The sequence below is a fragment of the Rhinolophus sinicus genome, linkage group LG10 (assembly GCF_036562045.2).
Source record: "Rhinolophus sinicus isolate RSC01 linkage group LG10, ASM3656204v1, whole genome shotgun sequence".
Classification (NCBI taxonomy): Eukaryota; Metazoa; Chordata; class Mammalia; order Chiroptera; family Rhinolophidae; genus Rhinolophus; species Rhinolophus sinicus.
In genome coordinates, this window is record NC_133759.1 from 75393634 (window position 1) to 75420353 (window position 26720).

Genomic DNA, 26720 nt, shown 5'->3' on the forward strand with positions numbered 1-26720 from the left:
GGCCACTGGAAGGGGGTGTCATCCCAGCAGAGCCCCACTGGGCTTCAGACCACACACCTCAAAGGGCCATTGGTTCAGTGAGCACAGCCAGGCTGGCCCTGCCTCAGGCGACAGTCACAGCCAATCTCTCAGCCTCAGGCTCCCCTTCTCCCAAGTGGGAAGGAGCCTCTGTTACAGAGGAGTCCAGGAAGCCCACCAAGAAGTATTGTTCAGGAGAGTAGGAAGGTCCTGGGCAGCGGGCTGTATGTGTCTGGAGGGAGGAACAATCAGTTGAATGTAAAAAACAGAAGTTACGTGACGTCTAAAGCCATGGATGAGGATAATCACTCCCAGGAAGAGTCTGAGGAAAGAGTAGAGAAGGGGCTGAGGCCAGAGGCCCAAGGAGCACCCACCTATACAGAGGAAGGACACTGAGAAGGACCGAAGCGGTAGAAGAAACAGAGGGAATTGGAGCCATGTGACAGACACCAAGTGAGGCCAAGAGCCAAGGATGCAGTGCCAGCTTTGGCCGTTAGGTGGCGGGGACCTTGCTGAGCACCAATTCAGCAGGTCCTGTGATCATGAAGATAGTTTCAAATCAAGAAACAGACGTGGTATGTTAGCTCTGGGGAGACGCAGGGTTTAGGGTGGGGGCAAGGTGGGAGGGGCCGTGTGTTCCTCAGAGAACTATGTGAAAGCAGGTCCTATAGAGACTAAGGAAGGGCCGTGACCCTCCCTGGAAAGCAAGGGAGTCTCCCTACAACCTGCTAACAGCAGTCAGGACATGGCGGGCATGGAAGAGCTGCCTCAGTGGGCTCCCTCTGGCTGATGTGCAGGATGGAGCTCTGCCCAGAATGAAACCCCTGCTGCAATGGGTTGGCTGTTTCAGAAATCAGAGTCTGCTCGCCCTGGTAGCTCAGGAACAATGTGGGATGGGAAACTGGGGACAGTAAATACAAGATAAAGTTAGTAGGCAGGCCAGAGACTAGGGGGTTCCTTGAGTCCCTGCCCACTCTCCATGGGCCCTCACAGAGCTCCTCTGGCTGTGTGTCCGGGAAGCCTCACTGATGGAGGTAGTATGACACAGCTGAGCACCCACTATGCACCCATCCACTGTGTGACTATGGACGAGTTACTCAGACTCTCTGAGCCTTAGTCCCCTTTTCTCTAAATAGAGATAAAACCATCAATTTTAGAGGACTTGAGCCAAGAATTCAACAAAACAATGTATGAAGATGTCTCCCATGATCTTCAGGATGATAATAATCTGTAGCTATTGTCAATATAGCTCACAGATGCTACGAATGTCATGAATGGTTCCCAGAAACTCCTCCCCAGAAGCCAACGCGAATGCTCCCTGGACTGCTCTCTGGAGAGTGCCAGCTGAGCTGAGTGCTGACGGGAAATTAGATGTAGAACCTGTGGTCAATTAGGTGTGGGTAAAGGTATTGCTGCAGAAGGCATGTGGTGAACGAAGTTGCTGAGCAGTGGGGAAGGTTAGTCCAGTGGGCAAGAAGGCCAGGGAGATGGGGCCACGCAGGACTTCATGCAGGAACTCCTAGGAAGAATTCAGGTTTAGGCTGGAAAGTTAAGCATTATGATCAGAAATTCACATAAACAGGTAAGTGCTTAAGACCACAAGAAGGATGATTATTAGGAGTGAGATGGAAGTACACGACGAATCACAATGATATTTCAATAATCCACTTGATGGTGGGAATGCAGACTGGTGCAGCCGTTATGGAAGGCGGTGTGGAGGTTCCTCAAAAAATTACGAATAGAATTGCCATATGACCCAGCAATCCCTCTCCTGGGTATCTACCCAAAAAATCTGAAAACATTTAGAGATAAAGACACGTGTGCTCCAATGTTCATTGCAGCTTTGTTTACAGTGGCCAAGACATGGAAACAACCAAAATGTCCTTCGATAGATGAATGGATGAAGAAGTTGTGGTATATATACACAATGGAATACTATTCGGCAGTAAGAAAAGATGATATAGGAACATTTGTGACAACATGGATGGATCTTGAGAGTGTAATGCTGAGCGAAATAAGTCAGACAGAAAAAGCAGAGAACCATGTGATTTCACTGATATGTGGTATATAAACCAAAACAACAAAAGAACAAGACAAACAAATGAGAAACAGAAACTCATAGACACAGACAATGGTTTGGTGGTTGCCAGAGGGTAATCGGGTGGGGGTGGGGGTGGGTGTGAGATGAGGGTAAGGGGATCGAATATATGGTGATGGAAGGAGAACTGACTCTGGGTGATGAACACACAACGGGATTTATAGATGATGTAATACAGAATTGTACACCTGAAATCTATGTAATTTTACTAACAACTGTCACCTCAATAAATTTAATAAAAAAAAAAAAAAAAAAAAAAAAAAAAAAAAAAATAATCCACTTGAGACAAAGAAGTGACCGTGAGGCTAGAGTCAGGGCCTCCAAGTACAGAGGACATTAGGGAGGTGGAATCCACAGGCCTTTGGACTCTGACTTAGGCAGCCAGTGGACGGAGGTGCTTTTTGCTGAGATAAGGGGTGAAGGAGAAGGGCAGTGAGCTAAAAAAGGGATGAGCCGTTCAGTTTGGAAATGTGAATTTTGAGGAGCTCATGGAACATCCAAGTAGAGATGTCCCACCGGCATTCGCCTACACCGGCTGGAAGCCCAGGAAACACTCCTTGACAGGGAACACACATCTGGATGTCATCCATGTACAGGCGGTATCTCAAGTGATGGAAATGGCCAGGCTCACCTGGAGAAGGTGTGTAGGGAGAACATGAGGTGGGGTGAAATCCTGGGGAGTAATTCCCTCCCACCCCTCACTCTCCCTCCAGGACGCACATGGGTCTGTTAACTGAATGTAAAAGGTCAGTGCCTGGATGTGGCTCCCTCTTCCCACCAATCATTCTCACAGCTACAGGATGGACAGATCTTGCAGGTGCCCCAAGCTGCCCTCTCTCTCTGACCTCATGGCCTGGTTGTTCTAAGACCTAATGAGGCAGGAATAAGGACAAGCCCACAACCCATCCTGCTGGCTCACAGGCTTTAACCAGCCAACAACAGAGAGCCTCTTTCTCCCGCATGCAGTGATTCTTTCTGCGTATGCTTCCTCCAGGGTCCCCCTGGGTGAGGTGGCATCCAAAAGCTAGAGGGGTCTAACTGAAACCCTGTGTTTATTGACCTCTAATAGCCCCCCAAACCCAATATATCTTCTTATAAACATTGGAGCAGTCAGTGGGAAAGGGGCCTGCAGAGAGAGAGCGAGAAAGAGAGAATGAGAGAGTATGACCATAGAGGCTGAAAGAGAAGCAGCTGAAATCAGTGCCCCAGAATTCAGAGGGGAGAATATCAGGAAGAAAGGGGCAATCAGTGTGCCAAAGGCTGCAGAAAAGTTAACGAGCATTACGCTCAAAACCTGTCCTCTAGCTTTACCAGCTGAGGGGCCACTGGTGACCTTGCAGTAGCAGGACTAGTGGATGGGGGGAAAGAGGCCAGACTGTGCGTTCAGGAGAGCATGCGCGTCCTCCACCAAGGAAGTGGAGAGAGAGTGTAGCTGACTCTGTCCAGCAGCTTCAGCAGGAGGGAGAAAAGTTCAATCAGCTGCAGACACACAAAAGGGCCTTGGATCCTGAGTGAGAACGGAGCCTGTGTGTGAGCTCAGGAGCAGACCCCAGAAAGATAGACACAGAATGAACAGGGGCAGAGAATGTAACTGAGGGCACACAGGACATGGGGCAGTGCGTCAAGAGACCACCTTGGGCAAGAAGAAATCAGAGGGCGGGGGACAGAAGTCGGTCTGGACACAGATCTGAGTGGTGCTCTGGGGGCTGAGGGGGCCCTGAGCAGCAGCCTCGGCTTTCTCTCAGATGCAAGAGGAGAGGAACTCGGCTAGCACATGGAGGGAGGCTGCAGGCCAGCGCTAAGGGGAGGACGCTGTCATAGGAAGTGGGGACTGGCACTAACCGGAAACCCAAGAGAGGCTCACTGCCAGAAGTGACGGTGCACCTGAAGGTAGGGACCACAAGTGGGCAGTGGCTCCAACCCCGTCCAGACACCGCAGCAGAATCACTTCTGGCCAGGCAAAGCCTGCAGTGGTGAGTTACCTGGAAGTTCCCCTTTGGAAATTGTGTCTGGGTCCAGCTTGTATGTGTCCTGAAGCCTCATCAGGGCCTTGGCGGCTCCCGTTTCATCCTCATCAGTGGGGAAGAACTGTCGCTGTACGGAGAGGTTGGCAATAAAACCTTTCAAACAAGAGAGTGAGAACAAGAAATTACCCTTCAACTAGGGGCAGAATTCCGTCTGAGATCAGAGAGGTGCTCACTGGAGGCTCTCTGGCTAGTGCACTTTCCCTGTCCCCTCCACCAAAGGGTGCTTCCCCCCCCACCAGCAAGCCCTCCGATGGCTCTGGCCCACAGAGGCCTCTCCTTTCTTACTCCTCACTGTACACCTGCCTGTGCTGCTCATTTGGAGCTGAACAGAAACAGCCCCACACGTCGGTTACCATGAGGGACTCCTGGCTCCAAAGCACTCAGACCTGGTGGAAATAAAAGAGACAGAGGACAGAGAGAGTAATGCACAGGGGCACAGGAGCGGACTCAGGGAGGATGTGCTGACCACCTAGTGGAAAACGAATCACAGGAAAAACCCTGATCCAGGATTGTTGGGCTGGCCAGGTAAACACAGACTTCCAGCCCTTATCTCAGGTTGAGGAGCCTAAGGGACAGAGGTGGTCAACTCAGGGAGCCCAGCTGACCAGTGGCCCTTATCATCCAGAAAACTGATGACAGTCCTGAAGGCATGTGGTTCTGTCCACACACCTGCAGATTAAAGACGGGGTACCACGTGGCCAGGCCAAACTCTGAGGTGAGGCTGCACCAGCCCAGCATGGTCCCGAGACCACACTAGGCCGTGCTCTGCTCTCTAGGGTATTCCCCCACTACTCGGACCTGCTATGAGCTCAGGGCCGGAGCTCCCCAATCGAGATGCTTAAGACCACAGCCTGGGGCCTGGGAGAGCCCAGACCACAGAAGTAGCCAAAGGAGGATGTCTTGGGACTCCAAGGCCTCGCTGTAAGGAAAGATATGCACCACTTTCAATCTCAGGACTCCAGGTGGGGGCCAGTCCCTCCCATGCTAAGTCAGTGGCTTCAATTCTGCCCATGAGCTAAGAATTGGGAGGGGAACTCCAAGGCCATTTCTTCCCGGCCTCTTCCCCAAAGCAGCAGCACTCACAGCCGCCTACTCTCATGACCTCGGGCTCAACCACCTACCTACTTCTAGCCATGTCTGAGGACCCAGGAACCAAGAAGCTGCAATGCTGTCTTCTTCATGACTGCATGGTCAGGGACTCTTAAGAGTTTATAATCCAGGAAAAAGAAAACATGCCCCCAGAAAAAGCCACCTGTCAGGAGCAAGAACTCTGAAAGTCAGAGGTGAAAACAACCTATGTTTTACGGGCCTATCCTGTCTCTTCCAGGTAATGATAAGGTTTTTCCCAAGAAACCAGCTGTTGATGGTCGGGGTGGGGCGTGGAGAAGAATGGAGAGCAGGAGGTCATCCAAGGAGGTCATCCTAGCAGCTTTGTTCTCCCACAGTGCAGGCAGAACAATCAGTTCTGAGCTACAGGCCCAAGCTGGGAGGCAGGGGTCTGGGAAAGGCAGCCACGGCTTCTGGAGGCAGTGAGCTCACTGGGCACAACTCCAGCCTGACTGAGCTCACCAATCCCTCCCCAGAGGCCAGCCTGTCCCCAGCCAAGCCAAGCCCAGTCTGGCCACATGGGCTGGAACGCTTCAGCCATAGAGACAACTAGTCTGAAGTTAATCAACACTCCCAACTCAGGGAGAGTCCAGGGGGCTGAGTGCAGGCCTGGGGGGCAGGAGGGCCCATCCCACCATCTCCTGTTGAGAGGAAAATGTTAGTGCCTAGAACGTACTGCCACAGTGAAAGCACCAAGAATAGTTAAAGCTTTAAAAATGTGTATGATCTGACCTGCAGATACCACTTCCAGGAATGTATCCTAAGAAAACAACCAAAGATATATACACAAGATTGTTGATAATTTGGAAACGATGTCACGTCCACAGTTTACACAACATCAGTATGACATATTACTGTCCAGCCATTAAAATTGTTACATGTAATGGACACAGAGAAGCTGCAAAATTCAGGAAAGCAGTATATGCTTACGTCATAAATCTGCCAACAGATACGTTTTATTTCTATAATATATGAATGGTAATGAATTTAGATGAGGCCCCAGCACCCAGCCCACTTAACTCACTTTTGTGAATTCACTTGTTCCCTTAAAGCAAGTGAGTTTGCACCCCTAGTATCTATGCATGGTTCCATTTTTTAAAAATGTATTTGCATGTGTAGAAAGACTGGAATTTTAATAGTGTTTATCACTAGGCAATTGGATTAAGAATTATACTTTTATCATGTGATTGTTTTTGTATTTTCCAAAAAAAAACTTATTACTAAAGTATACATAGAAAAAAGTCACTACTAAAAAAAAGGAAGTGAAAATACTAGGAAAAAGCAAGAACCGGTTATTATTACACATTAAAAAACAAGGACAGCCAATTGCCAGCTTCCCACAGAGAAAGGAGGGAGAGAGCCAGGAGCTGTCAGGGTTTATGTTCACAGACAACAGATGCCCACCCAGACCCAGGCTCATACACACACTCCCCAGGAACAAGCACACAAACACACTGGCTCACCCAAGCACCTGCTCACCGTCCCTCACCTGCGGCAGAGTCCTGCAGGACCAGGTCCTCCAGTGCGGGCCAGTCTGTGTTCAGCCGCTTCACTAGTTTGTAGGCATTCACAGGGTGGGCCAGGTAGCCCTCGGGGTCAGCAGCCGACTTGCTGGTCAGGGCTTCCATTTTGTTGGCCCAGCTGTGGAACCAGAGGAAAAGAAAGACTAGCACACCCACCCACATGGGTCTTGACCTCTGGTAATTTCCCTGTGAGATTTAGGACCCTTTTCATGAAGAGACAACAAAAAATGAATACAAGTAACTCCCCACAGATCCTCTCAGCGCTTTAAGCTAGACAAGAGCTAGGGACCCCAGTGTATTCCAAAGGCTCTTAAATAGAAAGGAGAAAGCAGTGAGTGCTCAGCCACATAGAGCCACCCTGGAGGAGTAACCTCCAGGCCAGCCCCACAGGGCCCTCTCAAGGGCTTCCTCTTATGAGCACCCTGGATGGGTCCCTGCAGGTTGGAGGGCTGACTCAGGGTGGGGGTGGGGGTGGGAGTGGGGGTGGGAATTTAGGACATCGGACACCTCTTAATCTTGGAGAGCTTGGCTTCCTCCTCAAGAATGTACTCCTTCAGAGACTGCACCAGGTCCTTCTCTGCATAAATCAGGTCTGTCATGTGCCCTGCATGGAGAAAGGGCCAGTGAGAAATGGGTGGGAGATGTCCAGCTCCCTTCCCTGTCGCACAGAACACTAGCACAGAGGCAAGTCCCCTGGGCCATGGGCATGGCAGCTCTCCTGAGAGCACGGCAACTCGAAGTTAAAGGGGACCTAGGCTCACATGGGCTTGGCTCCCAGCTCCAGAAAGAGAGAGGCAGAGGCCCCAAGGGGAGGTTGAGGTAAGTGCACTGAGGGCACCTTAAGGAAGAAGCCCCAAATCTCATTGTCCCACCGCCCCCAGCTGGGCCATGTCATTGTGGCATGGACATCCTGGAGGCTTTATCCCATGGAAACAAACGCTGAGACTTTAAGTCAGAAGGAGAAGAGGGGCTGGATCCACCAGCCACAGTGTGTTCTGTGCTCAACCACTCTGGTCCGGGAGAAAGACAGGAAGACCAGGCAGCCTGCACGTGCCAGGGAGGGTGACCTGCTTGATTCAGGACGTTCAGGGCCACCGAGGGGGAAACAGCAACTCTGCAAGTGCCACTCTCCATCAAACTGGTCAAAACCAGTGAGTGAAGCCATCCCACCCTGAACGAGAACAGGCTTCAGGCAGTGACGTCCCCTGGCACTTGAGCCAAAGATTGCTCAGGTAGATGACAGTCCTGTTGGTACATACCGATAGAGGTAAAGAACTCGGCCTGCACACAGCCCAGGACACCAAACCAGGCCACCAGCAATGCAGACACCCAGAGTTTCATGGTCACAGAGCACAGCATCTGCAAGGTATTCAGTGACAGTCACTGGACCAATAGTTAAAAAAAAAAAAAAAAAAAGCAACTTAGGTGAGGAGACACACACACACACACACACACACACACGTATGCACATATACACACATTCAAACATGCCAAAATCCTGACCTAGCACACAGAAACCAAGGATATTCAGCATCCCCAGTGGGAAGAGTACAGGTTGTGGAAGCAGTGATGTGTGCTCAATTCTGGGCTCTGCTCTAGGATGTCACATGCACTCTTGGCTCCTGGTAACCACCGGCAACATGGGAAGGCTGAATTGCCTGGGGGAGTCACCTCTGGTTCTAATAGTCTGTAAGTCCAAGACTCTGGCCCATCCCTTCTTTTTTCACAGACTGCTTGTCTATTTCTGTCTTTCCTTCCAACACGTGCCAGGATAGTGCCACGTGCTGGGAAGCTGCTGGCCACGCAGCCCCTGCCCACAAGAAGGTTTACAGCACAGGAGAAACAATGACAGAAAGAGAACTTGACACCATATGTTCCAGGGGACCCACACTCAAAAGGAGGTGTAGAGCAGATGGTTGGCCAGAAGAGGAATAAAATTGCCCACTGCCAGTCTGCATAAGGCCACAGCGAGAGCAGGCTAGCAGCAGGGACTCTGGGCAGACACTGCTCTTCCTGTAGTGAGGCAGACACTGTCCTCACTGGCCAGTCACCATTCATAAATATTTACTAAAGACCCACATATGCCAGGCACTGAGCTAGGCACTCGGGATACAAAAATGAATCAGCCATGTAGGGCCAAAACCTTGGACGAGGCTGGGCTGCTGCCAGCGTACCTTCTCAGTGGCCTAGAAATAGCCAGACCCAGCTCTGAAGGCAGTAGGCACAACCTGGGGCAAGCCCCACTGGCAGGGGACCTAAGTACACAAGGGACGCTTCGGACATCACCTCACACTCAGCCACACAGCCCAGAGCATGCTGGGGGACCAGCACCGTCTGAGCCCAGCTCTGCCAGGCCCTCCTCTTGCTGCTCTACTTCAGCCAAGCCCCACTGGAAATTTACAGAGACAAGGAAAATACAGGGAAGTCAAATGCTTCCCCCCAGAATGGAAGCCTTCCCTAACAGAACTCTAGGTCTCAGTTGCCCAATGCCAGCTCATCAGTTTTTTGCCTGCCGTGGTCAATTAGCCATACAGCACACCCACCCTCCCTCACCTCACGCTTTCAGAAGAAATTCCCACCTACTGTGTTCCAGTCTGGGTTCAGAGAAGCCCAACCCCAACCCCAACCCCCACTCCCAGAATGGTTCCTGTGTCAGGAAGAGAATAAATGAATGACCTCATTTGTTCAGGCCTCTGCTCAACGTCTGCAGAGCCGGCCACAAGCCCATCAGTGCCCTGGGTGTTGGGGGCCCAGAGATACATGGGACAAGATCTTTCAGCCCAGAATCTACTGCAGGGTCGGGAGTGCTGTGCTAAGTGATCCACCATGGAGTGAGGGTGGCAGAGGAAAGCAAGTCACTGTGAGAGGGGAACAGGTCCAGCTACCCTGACGTGGAGTCTGGGTCCTCTGTGCTCCAGCGACAGGTCTGCTCCAGGCCCACCACACTGCAAATCCTTGCCAGGACTCCAGAAGGCCTCTCTTCTTGCTTACACAAGCCTCTTTCATCGGGACGGGTGGTGTCTGTTCCTTATCTCTCAAGAGGCTTGACTAGCTCAGGAGCGCATATTCTGTATGTATATAGGGAGGGGACAGTAAAAACCCAGGGCCAGGAGCCTGGATCTGCGGACAGCAAAGGAACCAGCTGACTGCCTGTCAGGCTGATGGGAGAGCAGGGCATAAGCAGGAGACCAGACCAGACACATTTGGAAGAGGGGGGGCCCCATGCTTCTCCCCTATTGTGTCGGCGGTTGCAGTGACATACCTCTTCAGAGATCAGGTAACAAATTCAAGGGAGGGAGAAACCTCTCCGTTCCTTTCAAAGCACGCTGGTGATACTTTCCATGGCTCATGCCTTACAGCACGTAGGAAAAAGCAGCCAGGTTCCTTCATTACATGAATACCAGCTGTCATTTCTCTGGAATGTGTTGTCTGGCTTAGACCGAGCCCATCCACGCATCCAGCCTACAGGCAGAGCCCCAAAGAATCACAGATGGGGTTCTGGGAAATGGCTTACCAAGAGCCTGCAAAGTCCTGCTCTGATGGAGGAGGACGATGACTCTGCTGGCCCAGAGAGCCAGGCACTCCCAAGCAGCCCCCAGACTGCCACAGTCCACACTGCCATCCCAGGCAGGGGGACCTGGAGCCGCACCCCATTTCTTCTGATCTCAGGCTCCAGAACACTAAAGACTTTGTACAAAAAGTCATCAAACCGGGGTCAGGTTGGGAAGTGGCAGGAGTGTGGGAAAGGCCAACCACCTACACAGCCCCATCCCATCTCATGCCTGTACAAAGTTGCTGAGGACAAAGTAGGCGAGCGTATGTGTGCCTGCCCTGTGCCCCACAACATGTCCAGGGCTGCTGAAAGCCCTCCCAGAAACCCTCAGAAATCCATGCTGAACAGGCCTGGAAGTGGGCAATGTCGGACCTCCTTTTAGGAAAAACAAAGTGGCTCCAAGCCTGAGCAGAAAACCAATACTGACTTTTATCTGAGCTGCATCCCAACTTTAGAACAATGTCTGGGCCATATCAGGTCCCCAACAAATAATACTTGCCACAGACTTGTTCAAGTGAGGAAAGTACCACAACAGAAGATTTTACATTGTTATGGGATGTATAAGAATGGATACCATATGCATATTAACACTGAGAGAAGATCAAAGCTTACTGTTAAGTGAGAAAAGCAGGCTCCCAACAATATGTACTCTATGATTTCATTTTTACAAGGAAAAACGTAGATATGTGCACATATGTGCAAATTTACATATATACATACATATGCAAGAAAAGAGTCATAAATCTAGTTGTATCTTGGTGAAATTATTTTATCTTTCTTTTTATGTTTAATTTTATTTCCTAACCTTTCTACAAGGAACTCTATGGGTAATTTAAAACACATTTTCTAATATGCTTAAAATGAAGAAGAAACAAAGCAGGCCCTCTCCAATGGGCTCCAAAGCGGCCCTGGCAGCCCACGTCTGGACCCCCACGGCCAAGTCCTCCAAAGCCTGTCAACAGCCCAGTGACAGGGATCCACCCACCAGGTAACCAGCGCTGTGTCTAAGCACAGGGCAATTCCAAGACATACAATCAGAGTCCCTAACAAGTCTGCTCTTTGGAAAGGACATTTACAACCTGGCCAAATGGCCATGAAAAGATGTTTCCAGCTGCAAAGCAGCAGCGTCCTTAGCTTCTCTCCTTACCTCATCAGGCAGGAACCTCTGCCAAGCTCCCAGCTGCAACCCAAATGCAACAGCTTGAGTTTTAACAATGTATTTAACAGCCTAGAGACAGAACATGGGTTTGCTGAGAACAAACAGGTCTTGCTTGGCACTGAACAAGAGGCTGCCTGCCTTCTGTGAAGAAGCCAGACCTGCCTGAACAGGGCTGCCCCCAGTGGCCCTGCCTCCCAGTGATGTGGCCAACACTGGGATGGCGCAGCCAAGAGGACACGTGTGCTCAACGTAGGAGGAGGTGTGCAGAGGCTCCAGGAGACCCGGCCATCTAAGCACGTGGATGTCCACTGAGGCCCACAAAGTACTGTCACTGGCACCCCAGGGAAGAATGGGAGGTACCCCACTCTCCTTACAGGATGTTATGTCTCAGACATCACCCAATTCCCTCCTGCAACCAGGCTGCCCCTGCCTGTACTGGTCTCTCATCTCATCTGGCCTGCCACCCACCTCTGCTCTACAAGGTATCCAGCAGGGCTTACTGCAGCCCTCTCTCTCCCTAAGAACCCTCCAAAAGCTTTCCCCTGCCCTCAGGATAAAGTCCAAACTCCTTAGCGCTAAGAGCCTTTTTGACTCTGCATGACCTGGCCCCACCACCCTCTCCAGCACCATCTCATGACTCCAAGTTTCATACCTTCAACTGCTACCTCACATGAAAAATATTCTCCTTCACTGAGAACCTAACAAAGCCTAGGTGTTCACCTGTATCTATCCTTACACTTTCTCTATCTGGTCCATGAACCAATGTAGATTTGTACTTCCCACTCGGGAACCATCAAAAGTACAAAGTGTCCTGCTTCAGTAAGAGGCAATGAAGTATCAGAGAAGGTTGTAAAAATCAACGTGCAAAAGCCAAGCTGGATTTTCAGTCACCATCATGGCAGAGACTTGGCAGTCTAGGTGAGACTAACTCACAAGAAGGAACTCCACACGGGGACAAAATCCACACATCACTGTACTGGGTGCATCTGACGTACCGCCTCGTACTCTCTTGGCCTCACCTGTCTCCTGGGCCCTGGGCCACTTGCTCTGCCTCAGACCCAGTGGAGGAGACTGTCAGGCCCCAAATCTCTGGCTCCTCCCACTACTTTCGGTCTCCAAAGGCATGCCACACCCACCTCCCCAGTGGCTGCTGGAGGGTCCTCTAGTGCAACTGGAGGAGCAGCAGGTGATAACTCCTCTGACCAGTGAAGGACGGCAGAAGAAAGGAGGTAAGCAGATAAATTCCGTCTCTCGGCCTCCACTGGAGAACTGTTCTGCCGCATGGACTTTCTGCCAGCTCGCCCAGAGATGGCCCTCATGGCTGAACAACTGGTGCGGTCTGTGCAGGGCGGCCAGCCTGCTCAAGCACCAGCCTGCATTTGCTTGCCATCCTCCTCTACTTAACTATCGTTTTCCCTCCCTTAGCTTCCAAGGAGGCACTTAGCACTTAAGCTCTGCCTCAGGCTCTGTTTTCTGGGAGCAAGGCTAAAATAACCACTATTTATGTTTCCAAAAATCTTTCATTTCTACCTTCTGGTCCTCACCTAAACCTTGTACACTCGATATATTATCATCTCCATTTCAGACAGATAGATAACTGAGGCTGAGAGAGGGTTTCGTGCATACCTGACAGGCTACAGCAAATCACTGACAGAGCAGAGACTCAAAGGCAGAACACACTTTCCGCTAGACATTGCTGCCACTCACTCCGGTTGGGTAACATCTGTTGGCTTACAGCACAAGGGCCTCCCAAAAGGGGGAGCCACACTTTGCCCTGGCAGAGCAGGTCTGCCCAGGTCAAGGACTTTACCATGGTTCACAAAGCAGCTTCATGACATCCCTGGCTGGATCCCACCAGAAGGCAGAGACAGCAACATGGACCCAGAAGGCAGGAACGTGCAGCCTTGAGTTCAGGTGGCAGTCACTCCTGCCCCAGATATCACGGCACTCACAAATGACCGACCAGCCCAGCTCAGGGCAAGGGGTCAGACAGCCCCAGAGTTACATCTCAGCTCCACCATCAACTTCCTGGCTTTGTGACCTTAGGTAAGTTACAGGTCTCTCTGAGCCTCAGTTTCCCCATCTACATAATGGTGATAATATTAGGACCTACATCTCATAGCACTGTTGTGAGGCTTAAAGAGATGACAGATGTCAGTGGGCAGCCCAGCAGCACCAGGCACAATTTATACCAGTCATCGGCACCAAGGGTATTGGAGGAACATCAGCAGACCTGAAGCAACCACTGCCCCGCTGATCCCTGGAGAGGAAGAAGGTCCCATCTAAGGAACCGTGAAGATGAAAACAAGACAGAAATTGGGCAATCGAACTCCAGGTCCTAGGACTGCGCAAAGAGATGAAACATTAACTCAGAACAGAGTGGAGTCAGGTGTAATGCAGCACAATAGCCAACAGGGAACAACCCTGGAATTGTCAATTACTGGCTCAACAGCTCACCAAGGCAGGAAAGTTCTCCAGCAAAAGGCCAGACACTGAACCAATACTCTAAGATTTCTAAGATTTCACATATTTCTATGCCTCTGACCTGCTCGCTCTGAGTTCCTACAAGTATGAGGCCTCAGGATCTCAGCCACAGCTTGGTCCTCAGGAATGCCAGGTACAGCACAGGCTACATTCTAACAAGCACTTCCTGAAAGGTCTAGAGCAGACAGTGGTCTGGGATCGGGCTCAGACATCCTATCTGAGCTGAAGAACTCACTCCCCAAACACTTAATCTTCTGCCTTACAATGACACCACTTGAACAAAAAACTCTCTTCTAGGACTCCAACAAGTCTAAACCAGACTTTTCACTCCCCTCTGCTCCTTCTGTGGATAAAAACTACATCCCTCATTCCACAGCCCCAGCACAAACCCCAGACGCCACAGGAGCCACCTGCCCTCTCTGCTCTAGGACAGGCTGATGTCCCACCCTGGGGCACTTCAAAAGTCCAAATTGCTAGATTCGAGCAACTTTTCCAGATTAACTCTCCCTCTAGCACTCTGTCCAGGCTTGCACGTGCCTGCATCATAGCATTTCCTGCCAACCTCCATCTGCATAAAATTAAACTCTTGACAGCTCCCAGGAGCCAGGGACACACCCACCAGCCCAACGCACACTATCAGCCAGCGTGGCCATAAACCGGCCAAGGTCTTGCATCCAGCCTCAGATCCTCCCAAGATTGTGGGAGGGCAGAGTCAAAAAGTAAGGCTCTCCCTGGAAATGAGTAGACCCCCGATTCCCTCACCCCACTCATTTCTCAGGGCTGCACCCGAGCATCTCTCTTTCTGATAAACACACTCTGCGCTCTTCCTCTGGCACATGGCCAGCTGCCCGTGTAGTGAAGCAGCAATCTCAGAGAGATGAGCTACCCACGGGTAAGAACAGTGCCACCACCTCGGCCGCCTCCTCCGCCTCCTCCCTCATTCCAGCCCCAGACGTGTTCTAAGCAGAAGCCAGGCACACAGGAGGTACTCAAAGAATAAACACAAGATCAGCTGCAGCCACACTAACCAAGCAACAAAGTAAGCACTCTCCCAGGCACCCCACTTCAGAGCCTGCAAAAGGGCGAAGGGACTACAATCACAAACCACAGATGAGTTGTCACCATGTCTGCCTGCTGAGCTCTCAGAGAACTAGGGTGGCCCAGTATAACAACATTCTGGGCTGAGGCCACCAGCCAACTCACTCCATCCTTGCTACGTGGCTCCCTTGGCTGGGCTGCACAGTGGACACGCTTGGCCATCTGAGAATAAGAAGACACTAGAAGAATTCAAAGCTCAAAGATCTCATGAGTGGGAGAAGTGAACAAAGATGCTAAGCCCTGAGGCCCAGAACCAGTGAGAGACTGGACACTTCAGGGGCAGTTTAAGCACAAGCCAAAGGAAATCTTGGTACATTTAACAGAAGAGAACTCAACCATGCAAAAACATTCTATAAACCCTTAGGTGGACAGTGGATCTCTACAAAATCTGAAACTTCTTAGAATACAAAGTGACATTCCCCAACCCTTGTTCTTAGGCCAGGATCTCCTGCAGGAGGGCTGAGACTGTCAGGCACCAGCCGTAGGTGTCATGACAGCAGAAGACACCAGTCTCAGTCTTGGGAGGGACTCTAATGTTCTTCTACACCGTCTTAAAGGTGTCAGATTAGAATGCAGAGGCCAGGCGCCCACCTACGCTGTCCTGAAGCAGGAAGCACCTTGATCCCCTCTCATGCTGCCGGGTTCACTGAGCACCCTCCACCTGCAGGGCACAATACTAGGAACTGTCCTCTCACTTGCAGCTCTTGTGTGTCCATGGGCAGCTATCCCCTAAAGTGTCCCTTCCCGCATCACCTTATTTCCACTAGAGTGCCCAGGTCTACTCCCGCTCACACAGGCTGTTCCTCTGCCCGGGTTACCCTTTATTCAGCCTTCATCTCACCATTCCAGCTCATGAGTCACCTCCTCGAGGAAGCCCTCTGGCCTGAAGCATCCTGTCTTCTACCAAGTACCCATAGCCCGTGTGTTCCCTCCCAGCACAACACTCACCACACGGCTCTGAGCTTGGATTTTCTTGGTCTTCCAGTCAGTCTGCCCCACTGGGCTAGCAACCCCTTAGAGTTTCTGACTCACAGAAGGGTCCGTTTGTTGAATTAGTTAAGTAGTTATAACAGGTCTCCGCAGTTGCTGAGGAAAAACAACACAGATTCCAAAGGGATTCTGTAGGGGGAAAAAAAAACACACAAAACTTTCTCATCCAATAGCTTGTCTTAATGGGCACCAAGCTGGACCCTGGGGTATCAAAGCACAGACTCCCAGCCCTTTGCCCTCTGGAGGCGGTTAGGTGGACCTCACTAACGTGTAGCTGCCTCTCAGGGCCTGGCCCACGCCCCTCCCTTGTCTCCAACTTCTGGCCTCGGGGCCAGGCCGCCCCTTCCCGGGGAGCCTGACAAGGCAGGGCGGCCAAGTTCCCCGCCTGGCGCGGCCGCCGAGGGGACCGACAGGAAGAGCGCCGCTGACCTCACCACCCTGAGCCCGGGGAGGGGACGCAGGCGGCGGGACAGAAACCCAGATGGGTGTAGAAACAGGGCGGCGGGCGCGGGGCTGCGGCCCGGGCTGCCCTGCGAGCGGCGGGACCCCTGGTCCCCTACCCCCTGCCCCGCACGGGCTGAACGCACCGCCCGGCGACACAGGCCTGCGCCGGAGCCCCGCGGCGGACCGGGAGGCCGAGCCGGCACGGCGCTCACCTGGACACGCGCCGCTCCCGGCGTTTCCAGAACCTCCCGTGGCGGCGCCCGGCCCGCTCAGCGCCTCCTCCCTCGGCTGCTCCGCCTCCCGCCGCGGCCGGGCTCCGCCCGCTTGAGTCGCCGCCACGTCCCCACCTCCCGCCCCCGAGCGGGCCGGGCCCCTCGCTCCGCGCGCGGCGAGCTTCGGCCAGGGGTCGCCACCGCCAGCGATCCCGGGGAAGGCCCGGGCAGCCCCATGGCGCGGGAGCAGGGAGCGGGCCGCGGGCCAGGCGGGAGCCGGTGGCGCGCCCTTCATGTGGCCCGCCGCTGGCCGCACGTACGCCGCGCCCGCCTCCCCTAACCCGGCTCCCACCTGTGGGACTCGCCCCGCCCTCCGCCCCAGCCCCGGGGCGGCTGGAGAAGGGCCCACGACCTGATCCTGGAGCCCGTACCTTAAGGGGAGCGTCCCGGGGTGCTGGCGACTCTCCTGGCCTTAGCTCGTGCCTTGGTGGTACTCCTGGGTACACAGGGCTTCTGCCCCCGCCCCCATGATCACCACCGGAAGGTGGGGGAAAAGTGTCACCGAGAGGGAGCCGGGATAACGGGGGACCGGACACAGCAGTGGAGAAGGCCTTGAAGAAGACTAGGTACCTGGTGTCCACCCGCCAGGGTCAAGCTTCCAAAGGGATTCAGACTTCTGGGCGAGGCAGTCCTCCTGGTATATGTGTAGGTGATGGGTTGATGAGAAGGGAGCCCATCATAGACTGGGGGGATGAGAGAGTGTTCGCACACTGAGGCTACCCCTTGGTTTGCCCAATCCCTTCCATATAACATGGGCCAAAAACAGTGGACACTTCCTTCAGCCAGTCCAGTCTGGGAGGGAATGAAGGCAGGGATGCAGCAAATCTTAGCCTAAACTGGACCAGGCCCTGGTGGTCAACCAGATTCCCACGCCTGCTCTGTGAACCTTCCTGGACATGAATGATGGGAAACACCATCTGAGAATCTCATCAGGGAGCTTGCCCGGAGTGGGAGGTGTCCAGCTTCTGCCCAGGCCTTATGAGGATGTTCCCTATACACACTTTCCAGGCTGGCAGTCCAGACCAGGGGAAGGCACGAGCACACACACAGAAATACACACAACACACATAAAAAACGGAATGAGCCTCTGCTTGGACTTGCGTCAGCCACTAGCCAGAGCTCAGCTAAAACCAAACAGAAACCTTCCTGCATCTGCTACATCCTGTTATGCCACCCTGTCTGCCCAGATCCTCCCATCCTGTCCCCTGTCTCGGGAGCTTGCCCTGTGGATAATCACTTCTCTCTCCTGAATGTTCAGCCTCCCCCTTTCAACTGGATCCTTCCCTTGACCTATAAATATATTGAAGCCTGTACTATAGAAAGAAAAAAAACAAAAACCCTCGTTCGACCCCACCAACTATTGCAGGGTCTCTCTCCTCAACCACAGCAAAGTCCCCTGAGAGAGTGGTCTGTCTCCTCATCCTCACTTCCCTCCCATCCCTCAGCTACCTTCAGTGGGCCTTCTGGCCCACTCACAACACCAAACCAGGTCTCAGTAAACTCTCTGTAACTTCCAAGGTCTTGCATTCAAGTGAGGACTCTTCAGCCCTCATCTGCTGAAGCCCCCAGCAGCGTTTGACACTCCAGCAGAGTCTGACCACTGCCTCCCTAGAACACTCATGTCCCTTGGTTTTCCACCATTCTCTCTAGTCCCCTCTGCCCACCCTCCACCCCAACCCCCATCCAGCACCTCCTCCTCTCCCCTTCTCCCCGTTAGTCAGAAAAGGTTGGGAGTTCCTCAAACCTCAGACCTAGGCACTGTACTTCCCTTTTCTCTTTCTATAATTTCTTCCTATACACAGATCACTCACAAATTTCTCTCTCTATGCTTCCCCTGACTCTTGAACTCCAGAATCATATAATTCACTGAAGAGTCTTACATCTCCACTTGAGTGTCCGTAGGTGTCTCAATTGCAACATGTCCAGCAGTGAGTTCATGCTTTCTCCCCTCCCCCTCCATACCTCCCATATTCCCTGCTTCACTGAAGGAACTCCCCCACCTCACCCCATCCCACCCCCAACCCCACCCCGCATTGGTTACCTAACCAGAAGCCTGGAAATCATGCTCAGCACCACCTGCCTCACCCCTAGACCTTATCCTTCCATATCCCATGTCCATTCAGTCCTACTACCTAAAACTTCCTCTACTCCATCCATTTCTCTCCAGTTTCCTGGCTGGTTGCTCCTCTCCATTCTTGTTTTCTCCCATCTCCCTCTACACTGCAGCCAGAGTGGTCTCAATATGCAGATCTGAGCCCATCACTGTCAGCTTAGTAAATTGCATTGTTCTTAGGGAAAACCCTAAAAGTGGCCTATAAGGCCCCACATGGTTTAGTCCCTGCTCACTTCTCTAGACACACTGACCTCCTCCAGTCCTTCTACCTAGCCATTCCCCCACCCCCACCCCCTGCCACCCAGTCTCAGGCCTTTGCATATGCTGTTCCTTCTATCTAGAAAAATTTCCTTCCTTCCCAATTAAACCCTCCTGATCCCCTCAGAGGGATTGTCCTCACTTCCTTGAGCAGGTCAACACATCCTAGAACAGCCTCTCATGCCCTGTGTGCTTTGTAGGACTTGCCACAGTTGATGCAGTTGAATCATTGTTTGATTAATATCTACCCCACCATCACCACCTCCACTAGCCTGGGAGCTCCAGGAATATGTAAGTTATATGTGTTTTTGCCCATCATCATATCCTCAGCCCCTACCACAAATAAATGCTTGCTGCCTACATGAAAGGATGTGTGTCTCTTTAACACCTTGTTCCTCACAGCAGTAGCCAAAGGACTGACTAAGACCTCCACAAGGCCTCAGAGTCCTGGACCCCACCCCCCTCATTCCTCAGTGTCTGCATCTTCTCTTCCAAGGATACTTTTCATTGGATTTAGGGCTCACCCAGGTAATGAGAATAATTTCATCTCATAATTCTTAATTATATCTGCTAAGTGCCTTTTTCCAAATAAGATCACATTCACAGGGTCCAGGTAATAGGGCATGGACATATCTTTTCAGGGGCCACTATTCAACCATCTACACCTGAAATTCCCTCATGCCCTCCAGGAGCTACTGGGCCCATGTAAATCCATGCCTCTAGGTTCTGAATCTCTAGCACAGGTCTGCTCCAAACCCACATAGCCTTTTCTTTGTGGCCACTTGGTAGGTGAACTCATTATCTCCCCACACCCTACCCACGCCACCCAAAATGCTCCTGCTCCAGCATTTCCCATATCTCAGGAAATGAAATCAGCATCTCCCAGTCGTTTCCATTTTCTTCCCCATCACATTCCCCCATTGTAGATATTACCTGGTGGGTCTTTCAGTTCACTTACTGCTCTCCATTCCTGCAGTCACAGTCCAAATTCAGGACACCATCATCTCTCACCTGGACAGTCCATCCTGGCCCACAGCTTCCACTCAGCTCCCTCTAGCCTAATTCCACTCCGTAGGCAGAGTGATATTCTAACAATGTGATTGTGATCATGTCATTTCCATATATAGAACCCCTCAAAGGTGTCCCTGATGGCCTCTCTTACCATGTGCAGCCTCAAACTCAATGATCCAGCGCCCCAGGCATTTTTCAGTTCCCTGGCCTTTGACTGTGTCATTCTTCCTGTTTAGAACACTCCCCCAAAAAAAGATTGTTCCCAAAGAAAGCCTTCTCTGGGTCCAGCCTGAGCCAGATCTCTGTATAGACCCTATAGCTGCTTATGGATGAATTTCGTGCATGCTACCTGACATCATCCATGTCTACTTCCTTCACCATTTTGCCTTCCCAGGGAGGTGGGCTGCCTCTGTCTTGTGCATCACTGTGTCTCCAGCTCTAGCATAGGGCGTGGCACCCAGGACCTGGGCAGCGAGTTGGGAACAAAAATGCATGCATGAATGAATGAATGAATGAACATCCCACCCATTATTGTGGCCTCCAGCAGACATCACTAAATACACCCATCGTGTGTCACTTAATGAATGAATCAACAGCCATTTGGGGAAACACTCATTTTCCCCAAATCCATTGTGTGAACAAAGCCACACCTCCCTTCTGGTTTGGGTTCTATTATGTTCATTCATGCATTCACTCCACAAACATTTGCTGGGTACCAGTTGAAGCCCTGGCTGGTGATTCAGGGACCACAAATATCAAATAAGCTCTGTCTAGTGGGGAAACCTAGCAGGAGAACAGAGGTCCATACAGCAATCTTGACCAAGGAGGGAAAAGTCCAGCCCTTTCCGACTGGTGAAGGCTTGTGGAAAGAGGTACTGCCTGCTTAGTCCCAGTCTTAGAGACCCTCCCCAGGCTCAAGATCAGGTATGGACTGCCACTTTTGACTCCAGCATGGCCAGGAGCATTGCCAACTGGGGCCCTACCCCCATGTTGTCCCAAGTGGTATCCCTGGCCAATGGCTCCTCAAAGCAGGCTAAACTTGTCTCCCCACCACCTCCACCTCAAGGGAAGGACCTGGTGTTTCTTCAGAAGGAATGGCAAAAATATCTTTGCTGGGTGGACAGGTAACTGGATGAATGGGAGGGCAGGTGGGGTGCAGGCTTTCCCTCTCACCAGAGGCCTCCTCAGCCTGCCCTGCCCCTGCTTTCCCCACCCACTTGTGACCCCCTTCCCGGGGAAGGGGTGGGGACAGGCTTCCACCACTCAGTGCTGAGGCCTCCCTGACTGCTGATGACTCCTGCGGGCCCTGACGACCGCCACAGCAGCTGAAGGATTGGTCAGGGTTTATAAGAACCTGGTCATTCAAAGGAATTCTCCAGACCAGAGTCCCCAGGATCGACCAATGCCACACAGAGGGAATTATACATGTTGACACGCATCTATACCTGGCAACACATTCAGCATACAACTGTGCACTAGGTTCTGGGACCAACCCTCCCCTCCAGTTTCCCAGTTTCCTCCCTTTAGAGACCAAAGAAAAACTGGGTGTGTCCTAATCTACCCAGCTTTCTAACTCCAGGCTAAGAACAGAGGGCCTGAGGTGCTTTGAGTGGAGCCACCTAGTGGTGGCACTACTGCTTCAGAATTAGAGCCTCCCGGGCAGTCTGGTCTTACAGGCAGGCGCAGGAGCCTGGGCAAGGGAAAGAATCTAGCAGAATCTGCAGGGCCAGCCCTGGGCCAAGTGGGTCCCTAGAGACTGCCCCCTACAAATCATTGACCTATTTGATGCATGCAAAAGATGAACAAGGCCCCATAGAATAGCTATAAGACCCCTCCCAGTTGCCTCCCCCATGAACGCCTGCGCCCAAGACAGCAGAGCCAGCACAAGCTGGGCTGTCATTACTGGGTGGAGAAAGGCCCAGGGCCTTTGGGAGCTGTAATTACCCAGCAGGTCCAAGGCAGGCCCTCATGGTAGAGACAGGCTTAGACTTTGGCTTCTCTCCTCACCCCTCCCTCATGCTTTCTGCCTTGGGCAAGAAGCTCCCGGGCTGGTGCAAATGCCCAGAGAGGCCAAGAATTAGCTAGGTATGGTGCTTACAAATCCTGATGTTTTGATGCACACTTTAAAAAATCATTAGTATTACAATACAGAAGCCCCACCTCCCCCCAGCTTTGAGCCCACCTTGGGGCTGGGTGGGGACTAGGGATGGGGAGGATGAGGCGAGGGTTGGGATAGCTATTAGACATCTCATGTAGCTACTATTTAAATGGCTGAAAGTTCAGTGGTTTTACTCTTTTTTTTAATAAAAAAAATAGTAAAAGTAGAAGCAGAGGGTAAGGGAAAAATAAGAGGTGAGGCTGAAGAGGTGCCAGTGGCAGGTCACCTGAGACCTTCTGGGCCACTAAAAAGCATTTAGATGTAATGCTGACAGCAGGGAACAGCACCCCAAAGTGAAGGCCAGAGAGGAACAGGATCCAATTTGGGATTTAGGAAGAGCACCCTGTCTCCCCTCTGTTGGGGAGAGGGGAGAAAGAGGAACAGAGCCTGGATGTGACTGGAGAGGGGGCTGGTGCAGAGTCTAGATGACAGCTGATGGTGACCAGAACTGGGGAATAGCAACACACATAGAGAAAAGTGAGTAGATTTAAGAATTAATAAAGAGGGGGGCCGGGTGTCTTGGTTAGAGCGTGAGCTCTGAACAATAGGGCTGCCGGCTCAATTCCCACATGGGCCAGTGAGCTGCGCCCTCCACAACTAGATTGAAGACAACAAGCTTCCACTGAGCTTCCAGAGGGACCACCGGATGGCTCAGTTTGTTAGAGTGAGAGCTCTCAACAGCAAGGTTGCCGGTTCAATTCCCACATGGGATGGTGGGCTGTGCCCCTGCAACTAAAAATTGAAAACGGCAACTAGAGTTGGAGCTGAGCTGCGTCCTCCACGACTAGATTGAAGGGCAACAACTTGGAGTTAATGGGCCCTGGAGAAACACACTGTACCCCAATAAAATTTATTTTTTAAAAAAAGAATTAATAAAGAGGTGAAATAGGAAGGGCTGTGTCCACTCACTCATTCATTTATTCAACAAATACTCACTGAATGCTCTGCTCCCCATTCTGAGCTCTCTCTTCAGGATGAGGCCCTATTTCTCACCCAAAATGGGGTCTTTCCCCTTTGGCTCCCTCAGCCCTGGAGCCCCAGAGCAGACCCTCCTAAAGGAAATCAGTGGCAGCCCCCGGACAACACAAAAATGGAGAGGGAGGTGGCTAATCCCAGAAAACATGCTGGCACCCTTGGGATTCCAAACTGATAAGGAATTCTAATCACAGCGTCTGGTTTCCTCGATCGTCAGACTCCTTCCACTACAAGATAACCACCCATTTAATGATGGTCTCAGCACTAACTCACTAACACCACCCTTCCTCTCTCCCTGTGCCTCATTTCCCCCTCTTATTTTTAAATGAACGCACTTCCTCTTGCTATAGTGATACATGTTTGCAAGTCATTTTATAGTCTTTTTGGAGTGAGATGGCTGTTAGACAATCTATCCGTGAGTGACTCTAGCCCAGTCAAGCTGTGCAAATTCTGTACTGCACAAGCCCGTGGCTCCCTTCCCATCAGAGACGTTGTAAATTTGCATATGCGTTACAACTTTCCAGTAGGTAGAAATAGAGTAAATTGAAAAAGGGGTATCCTTTGCTCATTCGTATGAAATTACTACCTCCACATAATCACGGAAGCCTGTCACCAGGGTCGCTGTGGCCTGCTTACATCTGCCTCAAGGATCCCCCAACTTCTCCTGTGGGCTTTCTCCTGCCCTCAATTATCCTGCGTATATCAGCTCTGGCTGAGGCTCTGAGTCTCCCCCAGTCCCTCGAGTAGACACTTGCTGGTAAGCCCTGTCTTCTGCCCTGTGGGACACTGCTGGAGACTCTGACTAACCCCGGGGGTGCCAGGGTACTCATTCCTCTAGAGGCCTTGACTACCTCACACCACATCAAACATTCCAACACACCCACAAATTAAGTACATCTTATATTTACAATAAGAATGTGGCTCAGCCACAGTTGACTTCTTTCCATGACATAATGTTACATTTGCTAGCATTTTTCCTTTTTGTAGTTTTCCACATGTTTTCCTGTCTCCAACATTTGCATAAATCTGTGAGAAACTTGATGACCCCTGTGCCTCTACTGTCTGAAAGTCAGAAAAACTTGGCCACACACGTACACATGCACACAAGGACGTGTGTGCATGCACGAGCTTGTGGGACTTGGCCTCCCACATGACAGGAGGAGGTTCTGTGCTCTGTACTCTGGCTCTGTCCTCAACCGTGACTCTGACTCAGAACCTCATGTTTACTTTGAACCAAAACCCCAGGGACCTTATCCTGGCCCCTGAAAGCCAGTTGAGGTTTGGAATCAGGAAAATGTTCACCTCCATCACTGCAAGAACCAGAACTCCAAGGGGAGCAGGGCATCTCCCTGGCTGAAGAGTGAATGATTCAGGCAGTAAAGGCGGAGAGATGGCTTTCCCACAACAGCTGGACCATCAGACACTATTGTGCAACAGCAGATAGGGGGCAAGCAGTGCCCTCTCACCCCAACAATTACCCAACAACTGTAAGCTAGTCTGACTCCCTCCCCTCATAAAGACCTGGGATTTTCTCTGCACTCCATCCTGGTACACCAGCAGTTATCTGTGTCCCAGGGCAAAGACCACGGAGACTGAGAACCCTTTGGGGGAATTCTGCTGCTCAGGTCCTGCCCAGAACTACAGCTGCAAAAACGAAGAGGGCCAGCAGAGGGCGCACGGAACCCATCGTGGACACCCCGTGAGAGGAGCAGTCCTTCAGGGCCTGATCCTGTCTGTGCCCTATCCCTCCAACCTGCCAAGGCCTTGCTGGGACCGTTGCCTAGAGCTGCATAAGCAAGAGCAACTGAGGCGGGCAGAGATGTTCCCCAGGCCGTAGGGAATGGTTCCAATGCTAGGACCTGTAGCAGTGGGGAAGGCAGGGAGTTTGTTGGGAGGGTCCCAAACCCCTTATTCAGGGCCTTCACAGCCAGTTAAGTTGACTTGCAGCTTTGAGGGAGACTGAGGCTGTAGGATCTGGTAGGCCTAATGAAAAATCAAAGGCCAGTAGTGCAGTGAAGACAGGTAAGGAGATGGGGGAGGCCATTGACAGGACTCTGGACAAACCTAGAATATCCTGGCTCCTGTTGAGATAAGCCCCTTAAGGAGAGAGCCCAGCAACAAGCAGTCCTCATTGGGGTTCCTCTGATGCTCTGAGTTGCTTCTGTGATTGGGCAGCTAATGTGTGGAGCACCCTCCCTGTACCAAGTGTGACCTAACACTGGACAGACATCATCTTCTGCTTGCCCCTTCAGGTCCCCTCTCCTCTCTCCCCATTTCCCCTGCTCTGTGCTCCTGGATGCTGACCTGTGTGGATGACATCAATAGGTTATCCGGCCCTGTGACTTCTCATTGGGTTCAACCAATGGGAAGTACCAAGAAAAGATCGGCCAGAGGGAGGAAATGGACTTTGGGGAAGTTGCCTGCAGCCTTCACTGGCTCAATAACCTGTCTAGACCCAGGATTGTCTTTGAGCCGCCCTGGTCATACTGAAGGACAGCCAGGCCCATCTGCCTTAGAAGGATTTCCACACTAGATCACTCAGCCCTAGGACTCAGAAGACCTCTACACCTTCACTCACCCATGGTCATGCAGTCTATAAACATTCACTGACACCCCCCTCTATGCCCAGGCCTGGGTGCTCAGGGACACTTCTACAGAGATGAGTCTGACAAAAGCCCTGCCCCCATGGAGCTTATGGGATTTTGGGGGTTGTGGGGGGAGAAGAGGGAGCAGGGACACAGATGAGGAAACTGACAGTAAATCCCAGGGGCTGAGGGAGACCACAGAAGGGACATTTCACTTGCTGAGTGATCAGGGGAAGGTCTCCCCCAATAATCCAGCCAAGGGGACTGTTAGGGGTCTGGGAGACAGAAGGAGCAAAGGCTGGGGTGAGGGGGTAGCTAATTCACATGGAAGCCTGTGGTGGCCAGGCAGGGCCACCTTCTACACACTGGAAAGCCAGTACCTCCTGCTTGAACTTCACAGACCCCACTAACAGGAGTGGAATGGCATGGGCTATCAGTGCCATTTTAAACATTTGTTTAAAAATGTCTTTATTGACATAATTAGCATGTAGTAAACTACACATATCTTAATATACAAGTTAGTGTGTTTTTCACACATGTAAATTCATGTAACCACCACCTAGATCAAGATAGAGTATTTCCACATACCAGAGGGCTCCCTTGTGCCCCGCCAGAGTCAATGGACCCTTCCAGAGTTAGCCAGTTCTTTCTTCTTTCACCTTTGATTATTTTTGTCAGATTTTGAATTTTATAAAAGTGGATATATACTTTCCAATATATCCACTATATACTTTCCAATATATACTTTCATGTCTGCTTCTTATACTCAGCATTATGGTTGTTATAGTCGCCCATCTTGCTGTTTGTTGTATTACATCCTTCTATTTCATTGCTGCGTAGTATTCCA

At 51.5% G+C, this 26720-nt stretch overlaps 1 protein-coding gene across 9 annotated transcripts in view; it reads right to left on the reverse strand.

Annotated features, from left to right (window-relative positions):
- The window catches only part of P4HA2 (prolyl 4-hydroxylase subunit alpha 2), a 33846-nt gene extending 17006 nt beyond the window's left edge, over positions 1 to 16840 (reverse strand). For 3 of the 9 annotated variants that reach the window (XM_019756118.2, XM_019756124.2, XM_074313484.1), the window contains exons 1-6: positions 16714 to 16825; positions 16016 to 16186; positions 8033 to 8132; positions 7281 to 7377; positions 6740 to 6891; positions 4099 to 4236 (exon numbers count right to left, since the gene is read on the reverse strand). In XM_019756118.2, coding sequence (XP_019611677.2) covers positions 4099 to 4236; positions 6740 to 6891; positions 7281 to 7377; positions 8033 to 8132 — 487 coding nt within the window. In that variant the 5' untranslated portion in view covers positions 16016 to 16186; positions 16714 to 16825. Of the gene's footprint in view, positions 1 to 4098; positions 4237 to 6739; positions 6892 to 7280; positions 7378 to 8032; positions 8133 to 9658; positions 9683 to 16015; positions 16187 to 16644 lie in introns of those variants that run through there. The other 6 variants (XM_019756119.2, XM_074313482.1, XM_074313481.1 and 3 more) reach the window with 5 other exon arrangements.
- Positions 16841 to 26720: the final 9880 nt, after the last annotated feature.